At 56.6% G+C, this 27659-nt stretch overlaps 2 protein-coding genes across 5 annotated transcripts in view; one reads left to right on the forward strand and one right to left on the reverse strand.

Annotated features, from left to right (window-relative positions):
- Window positions 1-2691: 2691 nt before the first annotated feature.
- Window positions 2692-22462, forward strand: LOC104306402 (relaxin receptor 1). The gene is made up of 19 exons (XM_054169791.1): window positions 2692-2740; window positions 3699-3719; window positions 6708-6830; window positions 7984-8073; window positions 8183-8288; window positions 8835-8906; window positions 9672-9743; window positions 10120-10191; window positions 11333-11404; window positions 13767-13841; window positions 14306-14377; window positions 16976-17047; window positions 17222-17293; window positions 17551-17622; window positions 17724-17795; window positions 20356-20585; window positions 20889-21299; window positions 21679-21894; window positions 22275-22462. The coding sequence occupies exons 1-19, from the start codon at window positions 2692-2694 to the stop codon at window positions 22460-22462; spliced, it is 2157 nt and encodes a 718-aa protein (XP_054025766.1).
- A 578-nt stretch (window positions 22463-23040) lies between these two features.
- The window catches only part of STARD8 (StAR related lipid transfer domain containing 8), a 59854-nt gene continuing 55235 nt past the window's right edge, over window positions 23041-27659 (reverse strand). For all 4 annotated transcript variants that reach the window (XM_054169555.1, XM_054169558.1, XM_054169556.1 and 1 more), the window contains 6 exons: window positions 27265-27475; window positions 26917-27031; window positions 26343-26558; window positions 25716-25933; window positions 25098-25274; window positions 23041-24535 (listed from right to left, as the gene is read on the reverse strand). In XM_054169555.1, the coding sequence (XP_054025530.1) occupies window positions 24418-24535; window positions 25098-25274; window positions 25716-25933; window positions 26343-26558; window positions 26917-27031; window positions 27265-27475 (1055 nt within the window). In that variant the 3' untranslated portion in view covers window positions 23041-24417. The remainder of the gene's footprint in view (window positions 24536-25097; window positions 25275-25715; window positions 25934-26342; window positions 26559-26916; window positions 27032-27264; window positions 27476-27659) is intronic.

Here is a 27659-nt window from a genome sequence, read left to right on the forward strand (position 1 = left end):
CATGGCCTCCGAGGCAGGCAGAGCCTCCCCTCCGAGTGCGGCAGAAGCCCTGCAGAAACCATCCCCAGTGAGAACCTGGGGAGTTGGCATGAGTGGAAAACAAATTCAAAGGGGAAAGCTGCCTTGATGTGCCCCAAAGTGATGTTATCCAGGGGGCAGGCAAGGAGAGCTCGGGGTGGGCTGTGCTGGGGGCTGAAGATGACTCTGGAGCTCCATGAAGTTTGCTCTTTGAAATCCCAGGATGCAAATCCATGCCACACGATTGCACAACTCCTCTCCAAGCTCCTCCTCAGTACTGTGATGCATTGCTGTGCTTCACAGCCTGCAAATGTGTGTGGGGAGGCATCCAAGACCCATACATCATCTGGGTAGGTGGTGGGAGGCACGTCCCCAAGAGCTGGGTGGAGATTGCTGCCAAGGGGTGGAAATTTTTTGGCCCACTAGCAGAGTTCATGTTAAGAAACACAGACTTGGTGTAAAGATGCTGGCAGCCTGCAGGGACAGAGGAATGAAAGCTGAAAGGCTCTGAGAGCACCAAAGGTTGGTCAAGGACCAGAGCAAAGAACAGGCCATGGAGAGCATAGAATCACAGAATTGTGAGGGTTGGAAGGGACCCCAGGGATCAGCCAGTTCCAACCCCCCTGCCATGGGCAGGGACACCTCACACTACAGCAGGTTGCCCACAGCCACATCCAGCCTGGCTGCAAACACCTCCAGGCATGAGGCTGCCACCACCTCCCTGGGCAACCTGTGCCAGGCTCTCACCACCCATGGGGAAGAACTTCTTCCCAACATGCAATCTCAATCTACCCATTTCTAGTTTTGCTCCATTCCCCCCAGTCCTATTACTCCCTGACACCCTCAAAAGTCCCTCCCCAGCTTTCTTGTAGCCCCCTTCAGATACTGGAAGGCCACAATTAGGTCTCCTCTGAGCCTTCTCTTCTGCAGACTGAACAGCCCCAACTCCCTCAGTCTGTCCTCACAGCAGAGCAGCTCCAGCCCTCTGCTCATCCTCATGGCCCTTCTCTGGACACCTTCCAGCACCTCCAGATCCTTCCTGTAATAGAGGCTCCAGAACTGGACTCAGTGCTCCAGGTGGGGTCTCAGCAGAGCAGAGCAGAGGGGGTGAATCCCCTCCCTCGACCTGCTGGCTCTGCTTCTCTTGCTGCAGCCCAGGCTCTGGTTGGCTCTCTGGGCTGCAAGTGCTCACTGCTGGCTCATGTTGAGCTTCTCATCCACCAGCACTCCCAGGTCGTTTTCTTCAGGGCTGCCCTCCAGCCAGTCCCTGCCCAGCCTATAGCCTATATGGATGCCCCAGAGAGGGGCAAGAACAGCAAGCTGGATGAAGAGCAGTGCAGTGTGGGGGCTATATAAGAGAAGGTGAGTGCCCCTTGCTGCTGCTGGGCTTCCTGAGGGAAGGAAGTGCTGCTGCTGGGTTGAACACATGTAGGATGTGATGGTTAGAGAGAGTTGTTGTGTTGCTTCAGAAGCACCAACAACAATTGGAAGTTCATTGAGAAGTTTTCAGTGTACTATCAACAATGTGCAGGTGAAAGGGGGGATCTGCAGGTCATCTAGTTCCACACACTTGCAGCTCCAGGTCAGGGAGAGGTGGCACAGTAGGTCCTGTGAGCAGAGTGACAATTTGCTTTCCAACAGCAAAAGAGGGGTTAAGGGGTTAAGCATGAGCTGGCATCCCTGACCACTTTGGAGCCACCTATGGGCACAATTAGGCTGCCTGGTGACAGCCCCTGCAGCAGGAGGACCTGTGCCCATGATGGGTTGCACAGCACCCATCTCCATCCTGCTCTCTGCTCACTCTCTGGGGTGCTCCTGGGACAGGGAGGGAATCCCAGACAGTGCAGGGATGGAGGCAGGGGGACCCCAGCATCACTGGGGAGAGAGAAAGGTCCCTGCTTGCAGTCCTGTGGAGTAAGCCTGGAACCCAGCCTACAAAGCTGAGGACCTCAGATGGAGGCTCAGGGCTGGCCTCTGCCTTGTCCCTTCTGGAGCTGTGTCCCTGCACCAGGATGGCTGACCAGAGCACCCAGGACTTGGATGGGGCAGGAATCCCTGCAGGTGCCACTTCTAGACCATGACCATTGGGCTGCCAGCCACGGGTGGGTACTGACTGCAACCCCAGCAGAGGGACCTCTTGGGGAGGAAACAGATCTCCTCCTCCTTTTTCTTCTCCTCCTCCTCCTCCTCCTTCCCCTCCTCTTTTTTTCCTTCTTCTCCTCCTCCTCCCCAGGCTGGTCCTGAGCTCTCCTGGGCCAAACACCCCAGGGTGCTCAGTGGGCAGGTGGGACAGCCCAGCCTCAAACTGCCCCTGGCACGAGGAGCAGAGGCAAAGGGCTGCAGCCACCCACCTGAAGGACTGGATTTGTTTCCTCCACTTCTTCATCACGCACAGCCCCTCACTGGATTTTGTGTGCAGAGTGCTGTGCAGGCTGGGAGGCGCTGCAGATGCTCCAGCACCTTCCCTGGGACGGTGATGGCCACCCAGAGTACGGTGCCAACCTGTAGCATCCCCGGTGCTGGCGTGAGCGCCCCTGGGAGCTATTGGGGCGCCGGTGTACGTTAGCAGGAGAGGACCTCCAGCATCTCCACATTCCTCCCCCCTCCACCCAGCAGCCCAGGAGCTTTCAGAGCCTCTCAGGGCCAGGAACTGCCCTGCCAGTGGCTGCTGCCATGAGGCTGCTGCTGATCATCCTGCCACCGCTTCTCTTCGCTGCTACAAGTAAGTGGCTCTTTACAGGTCACAGCATCCAGGGTGGGGAGGAAATCAGGCTGCCTGATGTGCTGGGGTGGGGACTGCAGATCATTTTATGGTGGGATTTCGGTACAGAAGCTGGTAGATGGCACAGGGAGGCTGAGGAAAGGCTGTCCCGTGAGCAGGGACCCACTGCCGCTGCTCCCTGCACGGCTGCTGGTCGCTCTCCTGGGCATCCATCGCACCTGCCAACCCTGAGGTAGCTGCAAACTGAGGTTCTGCCTTTTATTCACGAGCAGACAGAGCAGGAGTGGAGGGCAGCAGACACAGGCAAGGTTAGGGTCTGAAAGGGGAGGGAGCAGCGGCCAAAAATCCCGACTGGAAAGCAGCACTTTGCTGGAAGTTGGGAGCGGGAGTGGTGGGAAGGCAGGAGCTCTGCACCTCTTCCATCCCAGCCCAGTCTGTTGTGGGTTGCTCTGGGGGATGACAGCACAAAGTGAGGGGGTTAAAGCTTTCTCTCCAATCAAAGAGTGAACTGTGCGTGTCTGGGTCGGAGCCGTTTGCCCCGGCGCAGCTCGGCCCCGCCGGGCGCGGCAGCTGCGGGCAGAGCCGTGCGCTGTGCTGGCACAAGGGGGCTGCCAGCCTGCGCGGGCTGGGGGTTGCTGGAGATGCCCTGCAGTGCAGACACGAACGGGCTGGGTCATGCATCAGCCCTGAGCCCGTCCTGCAGCTCACGGGCTGTGCCAGCACAAGGTACCCAGGCTCCTTGCAGGCGGGGGCAGTGTGGACTGAAGCTGTTTCGTTCAGCCTCAGCTCCCAGAGCACTGGGGCTGTTTTCTGGGAGATGCCTGAGCTTTGTTTGCAATCCTGGGTGGCCCTTGTAAAAAGTCAAGGCAGGCACTGAGGTTAACCCCAGCTGCCTTTGGCTGCTGCTTCTTCCTGGGGCCCTGCAGAGCTGAGCAGGAAGGTCCTCAGCATGGCACAGTGCCTGTGCCCATCCCATCTCTGCCAGGGAAGGGCTGTTTGGCTAACAGGCTGTGTTGTCCCAAAAAAAAATCAGCTATGTTCTCAGCAGTTCCTTGGCCTGAGACACTTTTCCTCTGTCTTGGTTTGGGGGTTAGAGTTGCTTTCTATTTTTCACTCTCTCCTGGTGTTTGTTGTAGTACCAGAAGGAAGGAGACATTCTTGCTCCCAGCTAGAGAAACAAAAATCCCCTGCATAAACAGCTTCTCAGTGATAAAGCTCCACAGCATCCAACAGCAGATAGGCTTCTTGACAGTTGTTACCCTTCAGTGCTTGGCAGCAGCATCTGTGACACCCCTGGGGGTTTAGACACTTCTAGGACAGCCACAAGTATTTACAAAAGCCTAGAACTACCCCCACCCACACACCCACCCCTGGCCTGCAAAGGAGCAGCCAAAGGCCAGCAGTCCCAAAGCAGAGGTCTCTGGAAGCTAAGGCTATGACCCATGTATTTACTTTGGGGTAAAGAATGGGATGGGATGGGATGGGATGGGATGGGATAGGATAGGATAGGATAGGATAGGATAGGATAGGATAGGATAGGATAGGATAGGATAGGATAGGATAGGATAGGATAGGATAGGATAGGAATAGGAATAGGAATAGAATAGGAGTAGAATAGGAGTAGAAATAGAATAGGAGTAGGAATAGAACAGGAGTAGGAATAGGAATAGGAGTAGGAGTAGGAATAGAATAGGAGTAGGAATAGAATAGGAGTAGAAATAGAATAGGGGTAGGAATAGGAATAGGAGTAGGAGTAGGAACAGAATAGGAGCAGGAATAGGAATAGAATAGGAGTAGAAATAGGAGTAGGAATAGGAATAGGAATAGGAATAGGAATAGGAGTAGGAGTAGGAAAAGAATAGGAGTAGGAAGAGAATAGGAGTAGGAATAGGAATAGGAATAGAATAGAAAAGGAGTAGGAATAGGATAGAATAGGGAATGGAATGGAATAGAATGGAAAAGAGAAGAGAAGAGAAGAGAAGAGAAGAGAAGAGAAGAGAAGAGAAGAGAAGAGAAGAGAAGAGAAGAGAAGAGAAGAGAAGAGAAGAGAAGAGAAGAGAAGAGAAGAGAAGAGAAGAGAAGAGAAGAGAAGAGAAGAGAAGAGAAGAGAAGAAAAGAAAAGAAAAGAAAAGAAAAGAGAATCAACCAGGTTGGAAAAAGGGGACAGAGCTGTTTCTGAGTGCAGAGCCCCTGCACAGGTGCATCCTGGAGAACCAGGTCAGCACAGGGTGGCCCCAGCCAGAAAGAAGGGAGAGTGCCCCCTGCCAGCTCCCACACTCCTGCTCCCCAGGCACTCCAATGGCTCAGCCTTCAAAATTGCCCCAAAATAGGGGTTCCTTTCATGCCCCATGGCTGGCATGTGGGGTCTTGGCCAACTCAAGGTGGAATGTGAAGAGGGTCAACGGAGGGATAGGTTAAAGTGTCACTGGCACCCACTTTAGAGAATCACAGAATGGTCTGGGTTGGAAGGGACCTCTGAAGGTCATCCAGTCCCACCCCCTCTGCAGTCAGCAGGGGCATCCTCAACTAGACCAGGCCACCCAGAGCCCTGTCATGCCTCACTTTGAGTATCTCCAGGGATGGGGCCCCAACCACCTCCCTGGGCAAGCTGCCCCAGTGTTCCACCACCCTCACAGTAAGGAATCTATCTCTATGGCTTAAAGTGGACAAATATCCCTTCCAGAGGTGCTTGGCTTGGCTCCAGTCTTCAGGAGAGATATGCAGAGCTGCTGACAGACTCTGATCCAGATCTTAAAAGATTTTGGGTCATGTGGAGTAAACCCATCAGGTTTTGCATAGGTTTGGAGTCCTTCTTTCCCCCAGAACAAACACCCCAGGTGTGTCAGTAGATCCCAGGGCAGGGGTGGGGGACTCCAGCTGGTTGTGATGTCCAGGCAGGAATTTGAGCTGTCTGTGTCCAGCTCAGCTACTGCAGGACCTGAGGATGTTTCTAGCCCAGTGGAAAGCTTCCTCTGGTCCAGGCATAAGCTGTCTGCAGGAAAACTCCACTGGGGTGGATGAAGAGCCCAAGGTTTGCATGGCCTGAGGAGAACATGCCCACACAGTGCTGTCTGCCAGGGCTTTGTGGTCCCTGCTCAGTCATCCCTAAACCTCACACATTCCCACATCACACCACAGAGCCTGCTGATGGGATGTTAAGGGGGGGAGGGGGGGGTGAGCAAAAAGTGCTTTTAATTACAGCATGCTCCATTAGCCATTTATAGCCTGGCAGTTGGAGGAAATCCTGAGTGAGGAGCTGGGTCCCACCCCCTCCAGTCATCTTCCCTGGTGCCTGATGGGTGCCATGTCTCAGGGCACTGATCAGAGTGGGCTGTGCAAGTGTTTAGCTGGATCTGAAGCATGCCTTGGGCATGGATAATTGCAGGAAATTAATGAGTAGGGCCCTGGAGCTGGCTGTCTTTGATGGCTCTGAGGGAAGGGGCTCAGCAAAAGGAGAGCTGCAGCTGCCAAGGCAGGTTTGTTTGCACCCGGGGATGGGGCTGTGCCTCGGGGACTGGGGTGGTCTGGAAGGGGCTGGAGGCAAGGGGTGGGGAGGAAAGGTAAGGTGGCTGTTGTGATGGGTCTGTCCATTTCCACGTGCTCCTCAGTGGAACTGCCTTTGACCAGGTCTCCTGGCTCCAGGGTGGTGTTTTGGCAGCTAAAAGTGCTCCAGCAGCAAAGATTTGGGTCCTGGGGCGTGTCGATGTCTCCTGGATGTCTGCTTGATGAGCTTACTTGCTCCAGCCAGAGCATAGTCTTGTGGGACACCAATGTGGTGATGCTGGCCCTTGGCTGCAGCACCAGCACCCTTCAGGCACTCAGCCCTGCCTTGAAAGCCACCGGAGCTGGGCACAGAGCAGGATGTGGCCCCAGGAACATCTGGGAGAGGTGCAAGGAGAGGAGCTGCTACCCCAGCGCTGAGCATCTCCTCTTCCTCTGGCAGAGCCTCCTCTGATCCATGCCCTGTGGGAGGAGCAGGTGTGTCCCCTGGGGCAGTTCCCCTGCGGCAACCTCTCCGTCTGCCTGCCCCAGGCCCTGCACTGCAACGGGGAGGAGGACTGCGGCAACGGGGCCGACGAGGAGAACTGCGGTAAGAGCCGGCGCCGGGCCAGCAGGGGTCATGGCCTCACACACAGCAGCCCCCAGGCCTGGCCGCAGCGAGATCTGGGACCAGGAGTGCATCAGAGCAGAGCTTGCTCCCCCTGCACGAGAGATCCTGGATCTGCTTCAGCTTCCAGCTGGGTCCCCAGCTCCTGGCTCTGCACACCCTGGCACCGAGGCCATGTGTGCCCCAGGGAGCAGCTCCTCCCTCGGGGACTCTCCAGGCTGGGGTGCAGGGAAATCCTTGCTGCCACGAGGCTGGGGCAGTGGTTTCTGGACTGTGGTGGGAAGGCAAAGGAGCAGAGGGGTCAGTGTCAAGTCAGGACACGCAGGTTTAGAGGTGCTAAGGCACCACGTGAGTTCTTTTTTCCCACTCACCAGACATCTCCACTCTCTATTCATGAGAGCTGAGCCCAAGTGTGTAAGTGAGCTAGACTGGACAAAGCTGTAGCTTTTGGGAGCTGATTAACTAAGTGGCTCAGAAGCAGCATCTGGCTCAGGGTATCACAGCATGGTAGGGCTTGAAAGGGACCTCTGGAGATCACCTCCCAGCTAAAGCAGGGTCACCCACAGCAGGTTGCCCAGGCTCACAACAGCAGGTTTGGAATCTCTACAGAGGAGGAGACTCCACAACCTCTGTGGGCAGCCTGCTTCAGGGCTGTGGCACCCTCACAGTGAAAAAGTTTTTCCTTATGGTCAGATGGAAGCTCCTGGGTTCCAGTTGGTGCCTGTTGCCCCTTGCCCTGCCTCCCCTGGGCACCACTGAGGAGTCTGACCTCATCTTCTTGCCCCTGTGCTTTAGATGCTGCTCAGCATTAAGCATATTCCCTCTCAGGCTGCTCTTCTCCAGACTAAACAGCCCCAGGTCTCTCAGCCTTTCCTCCTCACAGAGATGCCCCAGGCCCCTCAGCATCTCTGCAATCCCCACTGGACTCTCTCCAGTAGCTCCTTGTCTCTCTTAGTGTGGGCTGGGTGGGATGCTAGAAATTAGCTGTTATTGTGGCTGTGCTTGGAGACATGCCACAGGGCTGGATGAACATCTCTTCTGGCCTGGTAGAGCTGGAGCCACACCTCAGGCTTCCTATGGTGTGGCATGGAGCAGCAGCTGGTGCTGATGGTGCTGCCTGCTCTCTGCCCTGCAGTGGATGACAGCGGCTGGCTGCAGATCTTGAGCAACATGCTGGCTGCGAGGAGCAGCAGGATGGTGGTGGAAGATGAGGGAGATGCTTGCTGTAAGCTGTCCTTCCTGGGCTGGGTATCCTTTCCAAGCCTTTGGCTCACCCCTGCCGAGCGTGGCCCTCTGGCTGCCCCCCTCAGCACATCCCCTCTGCTTGCCTGCAGGGCTGGAGCTCTTCCCAGAGCAGTGCCTCTGCTGGGGCAGGGCTGTGGATTGCACTGAACAGGACCTCACCACTGTCCCCTTGGTCTCCTCCAACGTCACCAGGCTGTGAGTAGCAGTGGGTGCATCACTCCACTCCCCTGGGAGAGGCATGAGTGGGGCACATGCTGCCACCCTGCAGGAAAACAAGAGTGAAGTGGGGGAAATCAAATCCCTGGCTGTTGCTTGTCTCTGGATCCAAAGAGCCCTTCCCATGCCGAGCTTCAGCTGCTCACTGCATCCCTCCCACCACATCCCTGAGCTGGGAGAGGATTGCTGCCCCAGGGGAGGACCAGGGGTGCTGTCTTCACTGCCAAGCCTCCATCTGAGAGGCACAGAGTCGGAGGATGGATGTTGAGTCCTGGGGCACCTTTGCATGCCCAGGACAAGGGCTGGGAAGGCAGGAGAGTGGGGGAAACTCCTCTGAGGCAAAAGGTGCTCTCAAACTGGGAGGTCAATGAGCAATGTGGCATTGATGAACAGCAGCTTCACTGTGCCTGTGTTGCACAAGAGGAGGAGAGCCTGGTCTTCACTGCTCTCCTCTGATAAAGGTCTCTCCTCTCTCCTGGCCCCCTGGCTCTGGGTTGGATCTTTTTCCTTCTGCTTTCCTGCCAGGGACCTGAAGAAAAATAAAATCCATTCTCTGCTGGCCAATCAGTTTGGCAGGTACAGGAGGCTGGAGAAGCTGTGAGTATTGCTGCCTTTAGCCTGCTTCTGGCTTGTTTGGGGGGAGGGGGGAAGGAACAAGTGTGACACTTGTTGGGACAGCTTTGCCTGGGACAAGGCATGCTAACAGGGCACTACTTTTTGTCCAGACAGCTGCTTTTGGCAGCTCCTGGGGCCCATGGTGCACAATGAGGGCAGCAGGCACTTACCATGGGCATTGCAGGTTCCTGATGCCCTGAGTGAGCAGGTCGTGGGGGTGTGCCCATCTTGGCCAGTAACTGCCCTGTGTGAGCTGCCTCATGCCTGAGCTGTCCTGCTCTGGAGAGCTCAGAGCCTTTGATGCTCAGCACATCACCTTTCTAGGCTGCTGCACCAGGGAGCTCAGAGAGGGACCCAGAGGAGCAGGGTGAGGGGAGGCTGCCCTCGTGGGAGGCAGGGCAAGAACACGTGAGGCAGCTCCAGCAGCCCCTTTTGGCCGTGGGGCTTCTGGACTTCCAGCTTCCTTCCTTTCACACAAAGTAAATGAGGCAGAGAGGGGAAAACAGCCTCTCCAGGGTCACCTGAGGAGGGCTAACTACAGTTACCTGAGACAAGGAGCCTGCAGCAGAGCAGGGGCTGCAGCCTGGACCTCATTCCCAAGCACGACCAGAGACAGTGGCCTGTGAATGCCATGCAGGCAGCAGCCAGCCCTTGTGAGCTGGTGCCCTGCAGATCTGGGCACATGCCATGGACCCTGAGAACCTCCCAGGAAGCAATTCCCCAGTCTCTCTTCTGGTTTTTAAATAGGTTTTTGCAAAGCAACAGGATCTGGCTGATCTCACCCAGAGCCTTTTCTGGACTTCCTCAGCTCAAAATGTTGTGAGTAAAAGGTGTCTGTGTGCTGGGGCCCTGGGGAGGGGAGCCCTGGGGTGGGCATGGGCCTTACAGCACAGCAAGCTCCACGTCAGGATCTAAGCCTTTGTTCTTGCTCCTGCAAGAGCCACTATCAAGCATGCCTTAAGCTGGAGTTGCATGGTTTGGGGTGAACCTGGGGCAGAGGAGGGGCTCCACATTATCCAGCCTGAGCCCTGATCCAGCCTTTGAGCCCCTAAGGAAGATGATGGCAGGGGCAGCTGGGGAGGAACAGCTTGAGCTAAAGGAGGTTGAATCAGCAGCAGGGGCTGAGCATCACATAGAATAGATCAGCTCAGCTCAGCTCAGCTCAGCTCACTCTCCTCCTCTGCTCTGCTGCCAGGTTCCTCAGCCACAACAGGATCGTGCAGCTGCAGCCCCGGGTTTTTGAGGACCTGCATCGCCTCGAGTGGCTGTGAGTTCCTCTGCCGCCCCCAGAAGATGAGGCTGACCCTGACTCTTCCTCACATTGACCTTGATTTCATTTCCTGAAGTGGAAGGGGAGTGGGCTCGATGGTTTTGAGGTGTCTGTGGTAACATGCCTGCGCTGGGGGCCACAGTGCTCACCTGGGGGCCAGGGTGCTCACCTGGGTGCCCACCTGGGTGCTCACCAACCTTCCCTACCAACCCTGGGTTACCTTGCCCTCTGCTGTAGCTCTTTTATGAAGCTCCTATTTGAGCTTCCTTCCCCTGTTACCAGGGTTTTGCACACACTGGATGTGCTCTTGTCCAAAGGCCAGCTGATCCCTGTGGGGGCTTGCTGTGCCGTGCTCCTCTCTCCACTCTGGAGCTGCCATGGTAGCAGGAAGCAGTGAGGAGCTTCATGCAGCCTCAGCTCTCAGCTCCTGGGCTGGAGCACTGGAGGTCTGTGTACAAAAGGCTTTAAGTGTGCTGCTAAACATGGAGATTTGCAGCTCCATCACCTTGAAAAATAGACTCCTGAGCTGAAAGCAGAGCTCTTGCCCTTCCCTCTGGTTATTCTCACAGGCTCTCTTTGATCTGGGCCTCTTCCTTCTGTTGTTTCACACATGGGGCTTCTAAAAGGTTTTGCTATGGAAAAGAAACCCTAAAGGCCCCTTCAGGAGATGGTTTATTGCTGATCTGTGCTGGCAGCAGCAGCAGCAGCAGCTAGGACGGGTCTGCACCCTCCAGGTTGCCTCCTCTTGCTGTAGGACCAGAGCACTTGTTCCTTAAATCAAAGGGGCAGAGGGAGGATGAGCAGCTCACAGAGGGTGGTCTGTGGAGCAAACAAGCCAGAGGACTTTGGAGAAGCCAAGCACAGCCCTGAATTCCCCAAATGGTTTCTAATTTATCTTCATTTCACAGCAGAGGAGAGGAAAAATCCAACAGACCCTGATGTGAAGAAATCCAGACCCTGCAAGCTGGATCTGAAGCTTCAGCCTGGGCAGGATTCAAGGGGTTGGGGGGGGGGGTGTCAAGCTTTGGAGGGGGCCAGCCACACACTCAGGGATGGGTGTGCTAATTACAGGGCTGTCCCTCTGCCTCCTCACCAGGGGGGTGTGTGTCCCCACACACTTCTCCCCTTCTCCTTCCAGGATGCTGGACAACAACCAGATTGCCCAGATCGTCCCCACAACGTTTGCAGGGCTGAAGTCTTTGTATTTCCTGTAAGTAGGGGGGGGGGGGGTGCAGGCCCCCTGCAGGGTCTGGGGAGAGATTGCCCTGGACATGCTGCCTGGTGCCTCCTGCACCCCTTCTACAGGCAGTTTCTAGACTTTTGGGGGGGTCAAGTCAAGGATGCTGCAGCCTCCTTGCTCTGCCTAGGGTAATGGTCCGAGGGAGATGGCTATCTTGATCCTGCTTCCAGGAGTTGGCAGGGGACCAGCTTGGTGCTGCTGCTTCCCTGTGCCCTCTCCTGCTCTCAGCATGCTCTAATTAAAACCAGTGTTGATTGCTCTTGGCTGGGACAGCGACAGGGCTGGCCTGAGCAGAGCCTCAGCACTCGCTGAGCTCAATGGGTAGCAGTGCCTGCGGTTTGGGCTGCTCACGGCTCGAGTCAGAGACTGCCAACAGAGCCCAGTGCTTGCCCAGAGTCCTGCCCCTCTGCTGGGGGTCCTCACAACGGCTCACCTCCAGCCAAGGGGCTTTTGAGGTCCAGTCATTTCCAAGATGGACCTGATGGCTAATGGCTTTGCTCTACCCACTGCCAAGGCAGCTTTGCAATCGCTGTAAGGCGACCGCGACAGCTGCCCCACAGTGCAGAGCACAGCTCAGCAGCCCTGGCAGCGGCCTGGACTCAGCCTTAGGGCAGAAGTTATGGCTGTTACAGTGGGGAAAGGAAAACCCCACGTGGGTGTGGGTGCCCAGGCACCTGTGGACCCCTGCACACTGCCATGCATCTGCCTTGCCTGGGCATACAGCAGGAAGGAGACTGCTTCAGCCACAGCTGCTGCTCCAGGCTCGATTCTATGATTCCGTGATCTCTGCTGGGGATGGGACTGGGGCAGTCAGGTTGTGAAAGCCTAAAAGTTGGGTTTGGGGTGTTTAGGACTTGGGTAACTGCTGTGGCTGTGCCCAGTGACTGGGGAGCCATTGGCACAGGAGGATGGAGGGCAGCCAGACTGGCAGCAGGCTTGAGGAAGCTGGGCTGTGCCCGTGGGATTCTGCTCCTCTGCTACACCTGGGTGTCCCAGCCCTGTCTCCCACTCTGTGCAGGCTGTGGTGGGACTGAGCTCACGTTGCAGGCAGCAGCACTGCTCTGCTGGGTGGTGTGATCTGCTCATCCCCCTGCATGTTTTTTTTCCCCCCTTTATTTATTTGTTTAGCAAACCAAACAAACTCTCCCATGGTCAGGAAGGGCACAGTGAGGAGCCCTCTGCCCTGGCATGTGTAAAACGTGCTGGTAGAAACACCACTGGGGGTGGTTCAGGCTGTAAATTAGCCTCTACTGGCTGTCACTCACTGCTGCTCTCATGCCCTGTTCTCCTGGTGAGGTGCCTGTTGAAGCTCACTGGAGAGCATCTCCCACTGCCACTAAACCTTACCTTGATTTCCTTCCCAAAGAAGGTGAATGAAGCTCCACACTGCCCTGGGCTGGGCCATTTTCTGAGGGCTGGGGGGAACTTGCTCTGTGGTGGTTTCTCGTGGCTGTGACTGCAGTTTTGGGGTGTGCAGGAGCCAGGGCAAACCACAACCAGGATGCTCCAGCAGCCTGGAGCCAGGGCAAACCACAACCAGGCTGCTCCACCAGCCTGGAGCCAGGGCAAACCACAAACCATGCTGCTCCACCAGCCTGGAGCCAGGGCAAACCCCAACCAGGCTGCTCCACCAGCCTGGAGCCAGGGCAAACCACAAACCATGCTGCTCCACCAGCCTGGAGCCAGGGCAAACCACAAACCATGCTGCTCCACCAGCCTGGAGCCAGGGCAAACCCCAACCAGGCTGCTCCACCAGCCTGGAGCCAGGGCAAACCACAACCAGGCTGCTCCACCAGCCTGGAGCCAGGGCAAACCCCAACCATGCTGCTCCACCAGCCTGGAGCCAGGGCAAACCCCAACCATGCTGCTCCACCAGCCTGGAGCCAGGGCAAACCCCAACCATGCTGCTCCACCAGCCTGGAGCCAGGGCAAACCCCAACCAGGCTGCTCCACCAGCCTGGAGCCAGGGCAAACCACAACCAGGCTGCTCCACCAGCCTGGAGCCAGGGCAAACCCCAACCATGCTGCTCCACCAGCCTGGAGCCAGGGCAAACCCCAACCATGCTGCTCCACCAGCCTGGAGCCAGGGCAAACCCCAACCAGGCTGCTCCACCAGCCTGGAGCCAGGGCAAACCACAACCAGGCTGCTCCACCAGCCTGGAGCTTGCCCCTGGGTATCTGCACAGTGCAAGTGTCTCCCTAGGTGAGGACCAGCAGAAAGTCCTCATGAAACACTGTGTGGCCCAGGAGGACCATATCCATGCACAGGTTTGTATCCCAGGTGGACAAACAGGTGCCATGACCTGGGCTGTCCTTCTTGCCCCCCACTCAGGTACATGCTGAACAACTCCTTGAGTCAGATCCCCAACGCCTCGCTCTGCACGGAGATGCCAAAGCTGAGCTGGCTGTAAGTACCCTGCCTGAGGGCAGCCAGGAGTGGGCAAGGGCTGCTCCCAACCCCAGAGCAGAGGAGCAGCAGGGCTGGGAGCATCCCTGCCTGTGGGGATGAGGTCAAGCAGGAGATGGGGGATCACAGTGAGCAGCCTCTAAGCATGAGAGGGATGGAGAGAGAGCCCAGGGAGGTGTCAGGGAGTGATAGGACTGGGGGGAATGGGGAAAAACTAGAAATGGGTAGATTCAGATTGGATGTAAAGAAGAGGTTATTCCTCATGAGGGAGGTGAGAGCCTGGCACAGGTTGCCCAGGGAGGTGGTGGAAGCCTCATCCCTGGAGGTGTTTGCAGCCAGGCTGGAGGTGGCTGTGAGCAACCTGCTGCAGTGTGAGGTGTCCCTGCCCATGGCAGGGGGGTTGGGACTGGCTGAGCCTTGAGGTCCCTTCCAACCCTAACAATTCTATGATTGCCTTTCTGCAGGGAGCTAGAGGGAAACAGGATCCAGGAGGTGCACAGGGCTGTCTTCCAGGAGTGCCACGACTTCACAGTGCTGTGAGTACCCTGGGGTCCTGACTGTGGGTCCCATGTGCTGGTGCAGACCCTGTGTCAGTGTGGGAGGGGGCAGAGCCAGCACTCAGCTGATTGCCCTGTTCTGCTGTGGGCCAGAGCAAGGGGCTGCTGTCTCCTGTGGAACGCTTTCAGCCCATGTTTGTACACAACATCAACAGTGCACTCAGCTTCCTGAGTTTGGTGGGGCCCCAGAGCCTTTTCCAGGGGCTCTGTGTTGGAGGATGGCTCCCCTGGGATGGGAAGATGATGAGCTCATCCCAGTGCTCTGTCACCAGCTTGTGGGGGCTGCCCAAATGGAACAGGAATGCTCTTCAGGTGGGAGATGGTGGCAGGACAGGGCACAGCAAAAGCTTTCTGTGGTGTGCAGACAGCAGAGCTTGCAGCCAGCCCAACCCATCTGCTGGCACACAGATCCCCTAAAAATATCCCTGAGGAAGGCCATAAAACTTGTGAACCAGCTTCCCACATGTCAAACAGAGTCTGTGTCCTCTCCTCCTGTCTGGAACCAGCTCCTGCCCTATTCTTTCCTGGGGTTGAGGCTGATGTTCTCATCCAGGTGCCCTCCTGGATCTGGCAAAGGCAGAGGTCTGGTTTAGCTGCACGTGGTGGGTGGTCCATGAGCTCACAGAGAGAGAGGCTCTGCACCATGCAGGTGTTAGCCACGAGCACAGGGCTACCAGCAGCCACAGGGTGAGGGCAGGAGAGCAGAAGTGGAGTGGGGAGGCAGACCATGGTCCTCCTAGGGATTGGTGATTGTGGTTAGCTGGAGCACTGGGAATGGAATGGAATGGAATGGAATAGAGCAGAACAAGTTAGAAAAGACCTCTGATATCATCCAGTCCAACCTATCACCCAACACCATCTAATCAACCAAACCATGGCACCAAGCACCCCATCCAGTCTCCTCCTAAACACCTCCAGTGATGGTGACTCCACCACCTCCCTGGGCAGCACATTCCAGTGGCCAATCTCTCTTGCTGGCAAGAACTTCTTCCTAATATCCAGCCTAAACTTCCCCTGGCACAGCTTGAGACTGTGTCCTCTTGTTCTGGTGCTGGTTGCCTGGGAGAAGAGACCAATCCCCACCTGGCTACAACCTCCCTTCAGGTAGTTCAGGAGCTATAATGTCTCCTCTGAGCCTCCTCTGCCTCCCTGATCCCTGTGCCAGTAATGCCAGATCAGAGTCCAGGGCTCTTCAACTCCCTGCAGTTCCCAAGGAGGTCCCAGCAGGTAACAGAGATGCTGAGTACTGTGTCTGAACCTTGGGCTGCTTTGCAGGGCCCATGCCCACCTCATGGACCCTGTCTGGGCAGTGAAGAACATCTGTCCCAAGCTGACCCCCAGAGAGGTGGGGATGTGGATGGGTTGGAGATCCCCTTTGCAGGTCTCTGGGGACTGATCTTGGCCTTCCTCTGACCACTGTCCCCACGCAGTGTCCCTGAAGATGAGCACTTTGGAAAGCTCTGCTATTCCTCTCCAGTCAAAGACCCCAGGCCCTGCTCTTGCCTTCCTGGAGGAGCCCCAACAGGGATTAAGTCCCAAAAAGCCTTCATCACTCCATTTTTCCTCCCTCCAGCCAGGGCTGCCCACGGCCCCCCACGCTGGGTGGGCGAGCTGCCACCCCCCAGTCCATCCTATCTCCCACAGCCCAGCCCCTGGCTTTGATCAGCTGCATGTTTCCTGGGGCTGTTGTGGCAGTGCCATGGCAACGTCCTGCGGCCAGCGTAAGCATGCCTCGGTGGTGACACCAGCCCGGCAGACAGCCTTGGGAGCACGGGCACTGGAGGAGGTGAGGGCTCAAGCTCAGGCTCTGTGGGATGAGCCAGCCTGGCTATACTCTCCCATTCCCCCCCACCCCCAGTGCATGAAGCACAGTAGAGGAGGTTGCCCTGGTCAGAGGGTGAGGTCAGCAGAGCCCAGACCTTCATGTGAGCCTTCCCTAAGGAGCATCACAGCACTCAGGAGGCCTTCTCTCCTTCAGGCATGGGCTCTGCCCCTGCTGCTCTGGAACTCTGTGTGTTTCTTGGTGCATCTTCCTGGGGTTTTACTTCTGAGCCTTCTCACCAGCTCTGCTCATCTTCCACACTCCTGACAAGCTCTTCCCTGAGCTTTGGGATAGGATAGGATAGGGTAGGATAGGATAGGGTGGAGTGGAATGGAGTGGAATGGAATAGAATAGAATAGAACAGAATACAATACAATACAATACAATACAATACAATACAATACGATACAATACAATACAATACAATACAATTAACCAGGTTGGAAGAGACCTCTGAGGTCATCAAGTCCAACCTGTCACCCAGCACCATCTAATCAACTAAACCATGGCACCAAGCACCCCATCCAGCCTCTTCCTAAACACCTTCAGTGATGGTTTAAGAACTGTGAGCTGGGCTCTGGCTTGGACCTTCCCCATAACAGCTGGAGATGGTGGCTGTGGCTTGGTGCATTCAGGAGGGATGTGGCACCGGCACCTCCAGCTGCTTTAAACAGCTCAGAGGTGGAACAATGCTCCCAGGGTGTCTGTGAGGCCATACAGTACTCACCTGCTCCCTTCCTTTGCTTCCCCTCCAGGATCCTGCGCAGAAACAAGCTCAGGTGGATCCAAGAGGGGACATTTTCCAGGCTCAGCAGGCTGGTGGAGCTGTAAGTTTCCAGCTATTGCCTGCCTGGCCTCCTGCAGTGTTGGGGCCAGGGGTGAGGGTCTCTTGCTTGGGACCCAGTTCTGCTCCCTGCCTAGGACACTTTGCTGCTCAGCATCCCTGGATGCGAGGCTTGGTGTCCTCAAGCACGTCTCAAATCCTGCTCTCCTTTGCACAGTGACCTCTCATCCAACAGCCTGGACCAGCTCCCCTCCTCACTCTTCCATGGCCTGGCTGAGCTCCAGCAGCTGTGAGTACTGGGGCTGTCCCACCCCAGGCAGGACCCCTGCATCCTGACATTGTGCTGTTTAGATGCCCCCAGCAGCCCCAGCAGGGTGGGTTCCCCCTCACAAGTCTACCCCCAGCACAGTGCCATCACACCTTCTGCTTCGGGGCTGTGAATACGTCCTGGGGGGAAAAGCCATAGAATGACACCTTCTGCCCTCACTTCCAGCTTCTTTGGTACCTTCCAGGTGGGAAAAGCACTAAAAGCTCATGTCTTTTCAGGAATATTTCCTACAACCCCTTGAAGGAGCTCTTCCCCAGCCAGTTTGAGAGCCTGCCCCAACTACGCTCTCTGTGAGTCCCTCAATGTCCCTGACCTTAGACCACTGCCTGTGGCAGCCCCACACCCAACCTGGAGCTGTTCCAGCATCCCCTGCACTGGTTTCCTTTTACAGGAGCTTGGAAGGGTTGGAGATCCCCAACATCCACAACCTGACCTTCCAGAAGCTGACCAACCTCTCCCACATGTGAGTGCAGGATGCTGCCACCCTGGCACCTGTATCTGGGGGTGCTGGGAGGGGAACTGATTCACTACTCCTACACCCAGGAACAAGTACTTCAGGGCAATGGCAGCCCCCTGAGCATGATGATTCTGCTTAAATACCCCCTGAGCCAGAGGGTCTCAACACTCAGGGCTTTTTTAGAGCAAGGGAAGCATCCCTCCCACGGGAAGGGGGCAGTTTGGGTGTTCCATCCAGGGGTGTGTGCCATACAGAGTGAAAGGTGCAGGTTATATAGGTGACATTGGCCAGGTAGGTGTGCCCTGGTGCCAAGCTTTGGTTAAATAATGCCACTGGAGGCCACAGAATCATGGAATCCACCAGCTTGGAAAAGACCTCAGAGATGGTTGGGCTGGATGATCTTTGAGGTCTCTTCCAACCTTGGTGATTCTGTGAGATCATCCAGTCCAACCTATTACCTAATACCTAACACCTCCTGACAACTAAGCCATGGCTCCAAGTGCCACATCCAAGCCTTTTCTGAACACCTCCAGGGATGGGGACTCCACCACCTCCCTGGGCAGCACATTCCCATGGCCAATTACTCTTTCTGGGAAGAAGTTTCTCCTCACCTCCAGCCTGAACTTCCCCTGGCACAGCTTGAGACTGTGACCTCTTGTTCTGATGCTGGTTGTCTGGGAGAAGAGACCAACTCCCACCTGTCTACAGCCTCCTTTCAGGTAGTTGTAGAGAGCAATAAGGTCTCCCCTGAACCACATCTTCTGCTCAGCCTGAGATAATAGCCCAAGAACCCTGTGATGTGCGGCCAGGCTGGACTGGCACCACACATAGGGGGGATGCTGGACCACAGAGCCAGCTGGGAGCACTTTGGCTTCTCCTTGGGAGAAGGAAATGTCATTCATTTTTTTTTCCCCCAGAAGCTAAGCACTTCAGCTTCCCTTTGGAAGAAGAAAACAATCATTAAATTTCTCCTGATGCACATTCTAAAGGAGCTGTAATGAACGACAACTGCACCTCCTCCTCTCCCTAATTAGCCTTGTTTGCACTCTCCACATGCTACATCCCCTACCTGACTTGCTAATAAGTGATCATTTTCCTCCCCTTTTATCTATAATTAAGCAGCAATGAGTCTCATGCTGCACTTGTGTGGTCGTTTCCCAATGCCCAGTTTTGCTGAGCTGATGAGAGGGATTGGACTGTGAGAGGGATTGGGTTTTGAGAGGGATTGGACTGTGAGAGGGACTGGACTGTGAGAGGGATTGATAGGAGTCCCTGCCCATGGCTGGGGGGTTGGAACTGGATGATCTTTGAGGTCCCTTCCAACCCTAACAATTCTATGATTGGGTTTTGATATGAAATCATAGAATTGTCAGGGTTGGAAGGCCCCTCAAGGATCAGCCAGTTCCAACCCCCTCTGCCATGAGCAGGGACACCCCACACCAGACCAGGCTGCCCTGAGCCCCATCCAGCCTGGCCTTAAAAACCTCCAGGCTGGCTGGATTGGGTTTTTATATGGCTTGAAAAGATTAACCAGGAATAATAACTGGGGGGGGGGGGGGAAGAGGGGGAATGTGAATCCCTGATAATGGAACTTGATGTTAGGAAGAAGTTCTTCACCATAAGGGTGACAGACTGGCACAGGTTGCCCAGGGAGGTGGTGGAAGCCTCATCCCTGGAGGTGTTTGCAGCCAGGCTGGATGTGGCTGTGAGCAACCTGCTGTAGTGTGAGGTGTCCCTGCCTATGGCAGAGGGGTTGGGACTGGCTGAGCCTTGAGGTCCCTTCCAGCCCTGACAATTCTATGATTCTCAGGGAATGGTTTTGAAATGCTGCTTGGGGGGTTGGAGGCAAACACTGGTGGATGTCTCAGCTGACAGTGCTGAATGGTGGCAGATTTAAGAGTGTGACTGTGGCACAACCCAAACGGCAGCAAGGGGCCTCCAGCCAGCTTTGGCAAGGCTCCAGGCTGCTGTTTATTTAGTGTCCAAATCCAGCTGCAGCAATGCACAGAGAGCTGCTCCTCGCTTCGCTCCACTCGGTCCCTTCCAGCCCCAGGGGCAGCCACAGGGCATCACGCTGCCCCCTCTCTTACACTGCAATGCTGCTGTCTCCATTCTCCCCCTGACTTCCCCATCTCGCTTCCCCTGGTCCCTGCAAGCCCCCAGGCTCTGGGCCAGTGAGCTGCTGGGGTGTCCTCCACCTAAATAGGGAAAAATATAGAATCAGCCAGGTTGGAAAAGACCTCAGAGATCATCAAGTCCAACCTGTTACCTAATACCTAACACCTCCTGACAACTAAGCCATGGCTCCAAGTGCCACATCCAAGCCTTTTTTGAACACCTCCAGGGATGGTGACTCCACCACCTCCCTGGGCAGCACATTCCAATGGCTAACAACTCTTTCTGTGATGAACTGTCTCCTCACCTCCAGCCTGAACTTCCCCTGGCGCAGCTTGAGACTGTGTCCTCTTGTTCTGGCAGTGTGGCCAAGAGAGCCGGTTCATGGCAGAGCACACCCACTTCTGCTCCAGGCTACAGCCAGGAACCCCTCTGCTCTCCCCCCCCCCAGCTACTTCAAGAAGTTCCAGTACTGCAGCTACGCTCCCCACGTGCGCAGCTGCAAGCCCAACACGGATGGCATCTCCTCCCTGGAGCACCTGCTGGCCAGCATCGTCCTGCGCGTCTCGGTCTGGGCCATCGCCTGCCTCACCTGCTTCGGCAACCTCTTCGTCATCGGCATGCGCTCCTTCCTCGGCACCGAGAACAGCCAGCACACCATGGCCATCAAGTCCCTGTGCTGTGAGCTGGGCACTGCCTGGGCAGGCACCCACGGGGAGGGGCAGAGGGAAGGGGGGCGGATGAGATGCGCGCCAGCAGAGCTCCTGCCCGGGGACGCCCAGCTGACGCCTCCCCGGTGCAGCTGGGACCTCTCTGTGTTGGTGGTAGAGAGGTTTCTGGGCCTCCCTCTGAGCTTGGGGCATCTCAGCTCCTGCCCAGGGTGTCACAGCAGCTCCGAGGCGAGTTTATGGCTGCGGCATTAATGCCCAAGGCTACGTTTGCCCGCTGATGCTGCTCTCTCCCTGTGCCCTGTCTCCCCACCAGGTGCAGACGGCCTCATGGGCATCTACCTCTTCATCATCGGAGCCTTTGACCTCAAGTACTCAGGCGAATACAACAAGCATGCCCAGGGCTGGATGGGCAGTCTGCAGTGCCAGCTGGTGGGCAGCCTGGCCATGCTCTCCTCACAGGTGTCAGTCTTGCTGCTGACCTACATGACCCTGGAGAAGTACTTCTCCATAGTTTTTCCGTTCAGCCACCACAGGACTGGCAAGAAGCAGACCATCTCGGTGCTGGTGGCCATCTGGCTTCTGGGCTTCTCCCTCAGCATCGTCCCCCTGTGCTGTAAGGAGACCTTTGGGAACTACTACGGGAGGAATGGGGTGTGCTTCCCGCTGCAGTCGGAGCCGGGCGAGCGGCCTGCTGCCCGCGGCTACTCTGCTGCCATCTACCTGGGTAAGCTCACCTCGGCACTTGGGACCTGGGGACGGGGAGGATGCAGGGCAGGATGGGTGTCCCTGGTGGGAGTGGGACTGCTCAGTTGAGCAAGGTGCCATAAGACTCCACCCCCCTTCCACGAGTGGGGCATCTGTCCTTACGGCGTGCTGCCATCTCACCGTGAAGATAGGGTGCCCCCTGCCGTTCTGGGCTAGGGGGGTCCCCACTCACGCTGTGCCCAGCCTCACACCAGAACTGGACCTCCCTGGGCTAAAGCTGGATTCCAGATGCTGCTGAGATGTCTCTGCCCCCTCTAGTGCTGGAAGCAGGAGTAGTCCTGCTGCCACCTATCCCAGCTCTGCGCTTCGGCGCTGCTCAGAGATTTCCTCTTCTCCAGGCTTGAATCTTGCAGCCTTCATCACCATTGTCTTTGCCTACTCTGGCATGTTCTACTCCATCCACATCACTGCATCCAAAACAGCAGAGAGAGGCATCTGCTCCCGGGAGGTCACCATTGCCAAGCGCTTCTTCTTCATCGTCTTCACTGATGCTCTCTGCTGGATACCCATCTTCCTCCTCAAGCTGCTCTCCCTGCTGCAGGTGGAAATACCAGGTGAACCCCTCTCCCCACTGCTGGCTGCTGAGTTTGGAGCTCTCTTCCAAGGGAAGATAGCATTACTAGTTTCCCTGGGCCCCTGCCTCTCCTCAGGGAGCAGCAGTCACGGCTCCCCGTGGGGCCTGACCTTCCAGCCATGAGCTCATGAATGGCATCACCCTGCTTTGGAGACTTGGGGTGGGGAGTGGGTGGGCTGCCCCTGGGCAGAACCAGCCCCTCCTTATCTGCCTAATGTTCAGAGAAGCCTGGAATACCAGGTTGGAAGGGACCTCAAGGATCACCAGATCCAAGCTTTCTTGGGGAGAAAAATCAAACCCAGGGCTGGGTGGAAGCCGGGGCCACCTAAACCTTACCATGGCACGTCCTTGTTGGCACAGGCACTGTCACCTCTTGGGTGGTCATCTTCATCCTGCCCATCAACAGCGCCTTAAATCCCATCCTCTACACCATCACCACCGCCTCCTTCCAGGAGAAGGTGAAAGGCTGTTTGCAGACCAAGCAGCCAGAGCTGCAGGAATCCCGCAGGAGCTTTACCCTGGTGACACTGCAGGCCAGCACCACCTGACCCATCCCCAGGGGCGGCACAGAGCCACCCTGGGAAGCCTCCGGGCACCGCCTTCAGCCCCACAGCCCCAGGAGGCTCAGCTCTGGGATGCTCCCGTGGCAGGAGAATTGCTGAGCATGGAGGTGTCCTCAGCAGCCAGCAGAGTTCATTAGTACTTTATTAATTACATGGAGGGGAAGAGCAGCCCCAATCCAAGTCGAGGAAGCTGTTGGTTGCAGGTGATACAAACCAGGAGTCCCTTAAATACAAAAGGCAAGTCTCTGAAGTGAGCATGGCTGGGCCCTGAGCCCCACCACCAGAGTTATATATTAATATTCCAACTGTACAAGTATTTATAGATAGAAAAAAAACAAACCCAACAAAACAAAACAAAAGAAGAGAGAAACATCTACAAAAATAGGAGGAGGGGGAAAAAAAAACATCACTCCCCTAAACATTAGTTATATTTTTATATATATATATAAAATATAATATATATATATATATAAAAACTCAGAAGAGAGGCCAAGTTGCTTTTTGTTGGTTGGTTGTGGTGTGGTTTGGTTTCTCCCCCTCCCTCACCACCACCCCTCCCCCCCTCACGAGAGACACAGAAAGGAGGTGTGATGCCACAACTGACCCCAGGAAAGGGCCTGGCACGTGGGTGCTGTGGTCTTCCAGTTGGAATGACGTCCAGTGACTTGGGCTCCTGCCTGAAAGGAGGAACCAGGTCGGTTCTGGGGGCTGTTAGGGGTGGTGGATGGTTTCTCCACTGAGGAAAGGAGGGATGGGAAGGGAGTAGCATTAGGGAGGCAGCTCTGCACCCGGGCCGGGCATGGACTGCGCCGTGTGTAGCTGCTCGAAGAGGGGTGAATCCAGGACAACCCCAGCACCCCACCTTACTGCAGAGGACACGACAGGGGTTTGGCCCAGCTTGGGCTACCATGCTTTGCTTGTATCATTCTCTCATTAGTGGGGACAATCACAGCCCTTCAGCGTGCTCATCCTGCCTGGGGCAGAGCTTCCAGCCCAGAACCCTGCCATGCCAGTGCCACTATGACCTCCTTCCCTCTCCTGCAGACTGCAACATCAGCCTCCATGGGGGCTGCCATGATAGCTGTGTCCCTTCCTCCTTGTACCTGCTCCAGGGGAGAATTGCCTTTTTCCAGCTTGAAGCCAACTCCAAGGGCAGCTGCTCTGGGGCTCTAGGCAGGTCCTGCCCCCTCCCCAAATGATGGGTCAGCTGATTTAGAGGGGCAGACTTGGTTTGGAGCATCAGCCAGCCCCCACTAAACCCAGTGCACAGGAGAGGGCTTTTGCTGAGTATGGGCAAGGCATGGGCTGAGAGGGCTTTGTCTTCTCTGAACTTTGACACCAAAGGTGCAACAGGTTCCTTCTGCTGCTCAACATGGGCTGGCACTTGAGGCTGACCTAGAGATCCACATGGAGACCTCTTCTCCCAGACCAGCAGCTTCTTCCACTACCTGACAGCTTCTCACCATGACTCCTGACTGCCCCTGTATTCACAACCCACCCCTCACTGCCCATCCCTTCACTTCCCAACCCAGCGCTGCGACCTACAGACATGGCACCGTCCTCCTCGCTTCGCTCCATGCACCTTCTGCTCCCACACCTCATGGAGGACCAGCTCAACCTGGGCCAGCCACTGGCCAGCCCTGCTTCCCAGGCTGCTCCCCGGGGTCCTCCCATAGCCACTCTCCTTCCCTCTGCTCACCAGCCTTCCTGCAGAGACCACAGGCTGCAGGGCTTCGCCTCTACAAGGGGTGGCTGAAGCAGCAACCGGGATGGTGGGATGGGGAATGGCCAGTCCAGGGTGAAAGGATGCCCAGCAGGATGGGAGCACACCAGGCTCCCCCTCCACGGCCAGCTGCCCAGGCTGTGCTCCCCGCTGAGAGCCCCAGCACAGATCCACCGGCAAGTCCATGTCAGACAGGTCAGAGCATCTTCCCCATGCCTCAGATCTTTGTCTCAGGGCCGCTGGGACTCAGGACTGGGAATGAGTCTCGGATCCTTGCCAGCTCCATGGCACAGAGGTGGCCAAAGACCTTGTTGTACCACTCGGGAGACCGGCCCCTAGAGAAGGGAAGAGGCAGGAGAGTGAGCAGGCAGAAGAGACCCCAGCAAGGGCCATGGAGCAGCCTGGGGCCAGGCCCTCAGCATATCTCCAGCTGTAATGGACCAGCACATTATGCCAGAAAAGGGAACATGCCTCCCTCACCCCCTGCTGCAGACACTGGGGAAAATGAGGGTCTTATCTGTGACCCACCTGGGCTTGCACCAGCCCAGAGCGACAACCAGAGCCTTGCATCAGCCCACCCTTACCCCACTACAGCCCAGTATGGCCCACCACTGAGAGCAGAGTGTGAACCCCATGCTTTCAGCTGAAGCTTTAAGGGACTTGCTGCTGCACTTGGAGCTGCTGGAGGAGCCACCGGCACTGCAAGCCTCGGCTGGAGGCTCCTTTCCAAGTCAGCTGGCCCCAGACCCTCACCCCCTTCCCTCGGGGCAGGCAAGCATCACGCTCCATGAGCTGCAGCCAAGCCAGGCCAGCAATGAGAGAGCAGCTCCTGGGTGCCACCAGCACCTGCAAAGCCCTCCCTGCCAGGTGACACATCACCACCCAGGGCCTCCTCACCTGAGGTCAGCTCTGCAGATGTGGGTCACTTTGGAGCGGCCCATGGCGCTGGGCTCAATGAGGTACTGGGAGGTCAGGATGATGGCTTTGACACCTCCTTCCACTGGCATCTTGTCGTGCTCCACCGAGATGGAGACGAGCAGGCAGGTTCCCCGGGGCAGGTCCGTGTGCCAGCGCCTGCGCGACAGAGCGGCCCTGCTCAGCCCCCAGCCCTGCCTGCCCACAGCCCCTGCCCAGACCTCAGCAAGAGCAGGGCATCAGGGGCCCTGCAGAGCCCACCAAACCAAGTCTCTTCTCCCAGGCAATCAGTGGCAGAATAAGAGGACAGAGTCTCAAGCTGCACCAGGGGAAGTTTAGGCTGGGGGTGAGGAGAAAGTTCTTCCCAGCCAGAGAGATTGGCCATTGGAATGTGCTGCCCAGGGAGGTGGTGGAGTCCCCGTCCCTGAAGGTGTTCAAAAATGGACTGGATGTGGCACTTGGAGCCACGGTTTAGTTGTCAGGAGGTGTTGGGTATTAGGTAACAGGTTGGACTTGATGACCTCTGAGGTCTTTTCCAACCTGGTTGATTCTATGCTTCTGTAAGAGCAGACCCTCCCAGCCGCCCCTGCCTGCCCTCACCGGAGCACCACGCAGTCCCTGCGCGGGTGTGGGGCCATGCTGTCCGTGACGTAGTGGTAGACCTCCATGTTCTTGTCCAGGGCCTCCACCACCTTGCTCTGTAGCAGGTCCTCATCCCAGAGGTGACGCTCCCGAAGCACCCTGTGCAGCACCGTGGCAGGAGGAGCCTCGATGTCCGTGGAGACCTTCCACAGGCGCAGGGGGTGCCCGTCCCCAACCTGATGGGATGAGGGTTAGGGTCAGGCAAGCTCGCTGGTGGTATCCCCACAGTGTGAACCCCCTGAGCAGCTTCATGGATGGCTTGCACTGCCACAGAGATGTGCCAAGCATATCTGCTTGCTTGGGATGGGAGCTGCTGGAGATGGGCTGGATGCAGACAACCAGCTCCTCTGCTAATAGCAGCACAGTGGGCTCTCTGACAGGAGCCTCCATCCCAGAGCTGTCCATCTCTTAGCCCCTCCTCTGCCTAGGGAAGGGGTTGCTGATCCCTTATCAAATAGGAGAACAAGCACCAAGGGGTTGCAAGCAGGTCAGAAGGTACCCACAGGACTCGTGGCTCCCAGGGGCCAGGCCCATACACACTTCCCCACTGTGACTCCAAGCCCCCCTCCTCACAGCAGCATTTACCTTTTTGCAGGAGAGCTCTGTGTTCAGGGGCCCTGGGGTGCTCAGCCACCCCTTGAATTTCTCTGATGACTCTTTGAGTAGGTTCTGGATGCTCTGCTCGAAGTAGGAGTGTAGATCCTTGCTTTCCCCTTGACACACAAAGTCAGTCAGGGGATGAGGATAAGCATCTGCTGCCATGTAAGAGCTGCTCAACTGGAGCAAGATGTCGTGGGAAACCTACAAGTCAAGAGATCATACAGGTCTTCAGAAAGCTAGAGAGATGCTGTGTGGACTTTGTGAGTTGTCCTGGGCAGCTAGAAAACCACAACTCCTCAATCACCAAGCAGGGAGGAGGATGGGAACAGCCTCCCTGGACATACGTCCTGCGGCTTGTGACCTGCACCACCACAAGAAGCAGCTGGGATTCACTCCTGGAGCTGACCAAACAGTGGCACCTGTGCTGCTAAGGGATGGGGAAGCTGAAGGATGCCTCTTATCTCACCCCACACTGACTGCAATATCAGAGAGGTCGCTTCTCCCATTGGCAGCACACGGGGAGGGCAATACTGGGCTGGAACAGGCCACAGCCACCCACCTGGAACAGCTTCTTGCAGTCAGTGATCATGTGGGAGAGCCCCTGCGTCGCAGCCATGTTCTCATTGAGGTCCTTCTGGTCAGGCTTCCCCATGGTGCCCCTCTTGTGTATTGCCCTGAGGAGAAGCAGGCATGGGACCACATGGGCATTCTGCCCACCTCCAGCCCCCTATCCTTTGTGCCACAGAGCAAAGGACCCCCCCCCCCAGCATTGCAGAGCAGAGAGATGAGGAGCCGTGTGAGAGCACGTGCTCCCACCACGCCTCATCCAGGAGGGAGAGGGTAGGGCTGATGGGGAGACAGGGGCTGCAGGAAGGCTGGGGAGGCCAGAGCTTGGGCCAGCCCTCACCTCGGAGAGGTGCTTTCCTTCTTGGACACGTTGAGGTGGAAGATGGAGGGGGCCAGGCACACGGCCAGGTTGCCAGCAGTCATCTGGTTCTCCTCGGCAGAGGCGATGTCGCTGAGGAAGTAGAGCAGGGTCTGCAGCACCTCCCGGTTCTCGTCCGGCATCAGGATCACAGCCGCCTGCACCGCCTGCAGCCGCTGCTCCTTGGAGACGACTGCGGGCACAGGGCCAGGCAGGTGGGTCAGCAGCTCCATCCCCACCACCCATCCCCTCCCCCTGACACCCCAGCTTTCCACCACAGCTTTCCACCACAGCCCAGCGCTCAGGCTGGTAGCTTTAGGCTGTGCCTAGAAAATTTGCCACAGATCTTGAACAGAAAGTGACAGAATGTAAATAAA

Source organism: Dryobates pubescens, chromosome 18, assembly GCF_014839835.1.
Source record: "Dryobates pubescens isolate bDryPub1 chromosome 18, bDryPub1.pri, whole genome shotgun sequence".
NCBI classification, from domain to species: domain Eukaryota; kingdom Metazoa; phylum Chordata; class Aves; order Piciformes; family Picidae; genus Dryobates; species Dryobates pubescens.

What these genes read in the sequence shown, in the direction of transcription:
- LOC104306402 (XM_054169791.1), top strand. Translation starts at nt 2,692, where the DNA reads ATGAGGCTGCTGCTGATCATCCTGCCACCGCTTCTCTTCGCTGCTACA. An exon ending in AGATGAGGGAGATGCTTGCT is followed by an intron (nt 8,074 to 8,182) that starts GTAAGCTGTCCT and finishes GCTTGCCTGCAG; the next exon opens with GGCTGGAGCTCTTCCCAGAG. An exon ending in ATGCCAAAGCTGAGCTGGCT is followed by an intron (nt 13,842 to 14,305) that starts GTAAGTACCCTG and finishes GCCTTTCTGCAG; the next exon opens with GGAGCTAGAGGGAAACAGGA.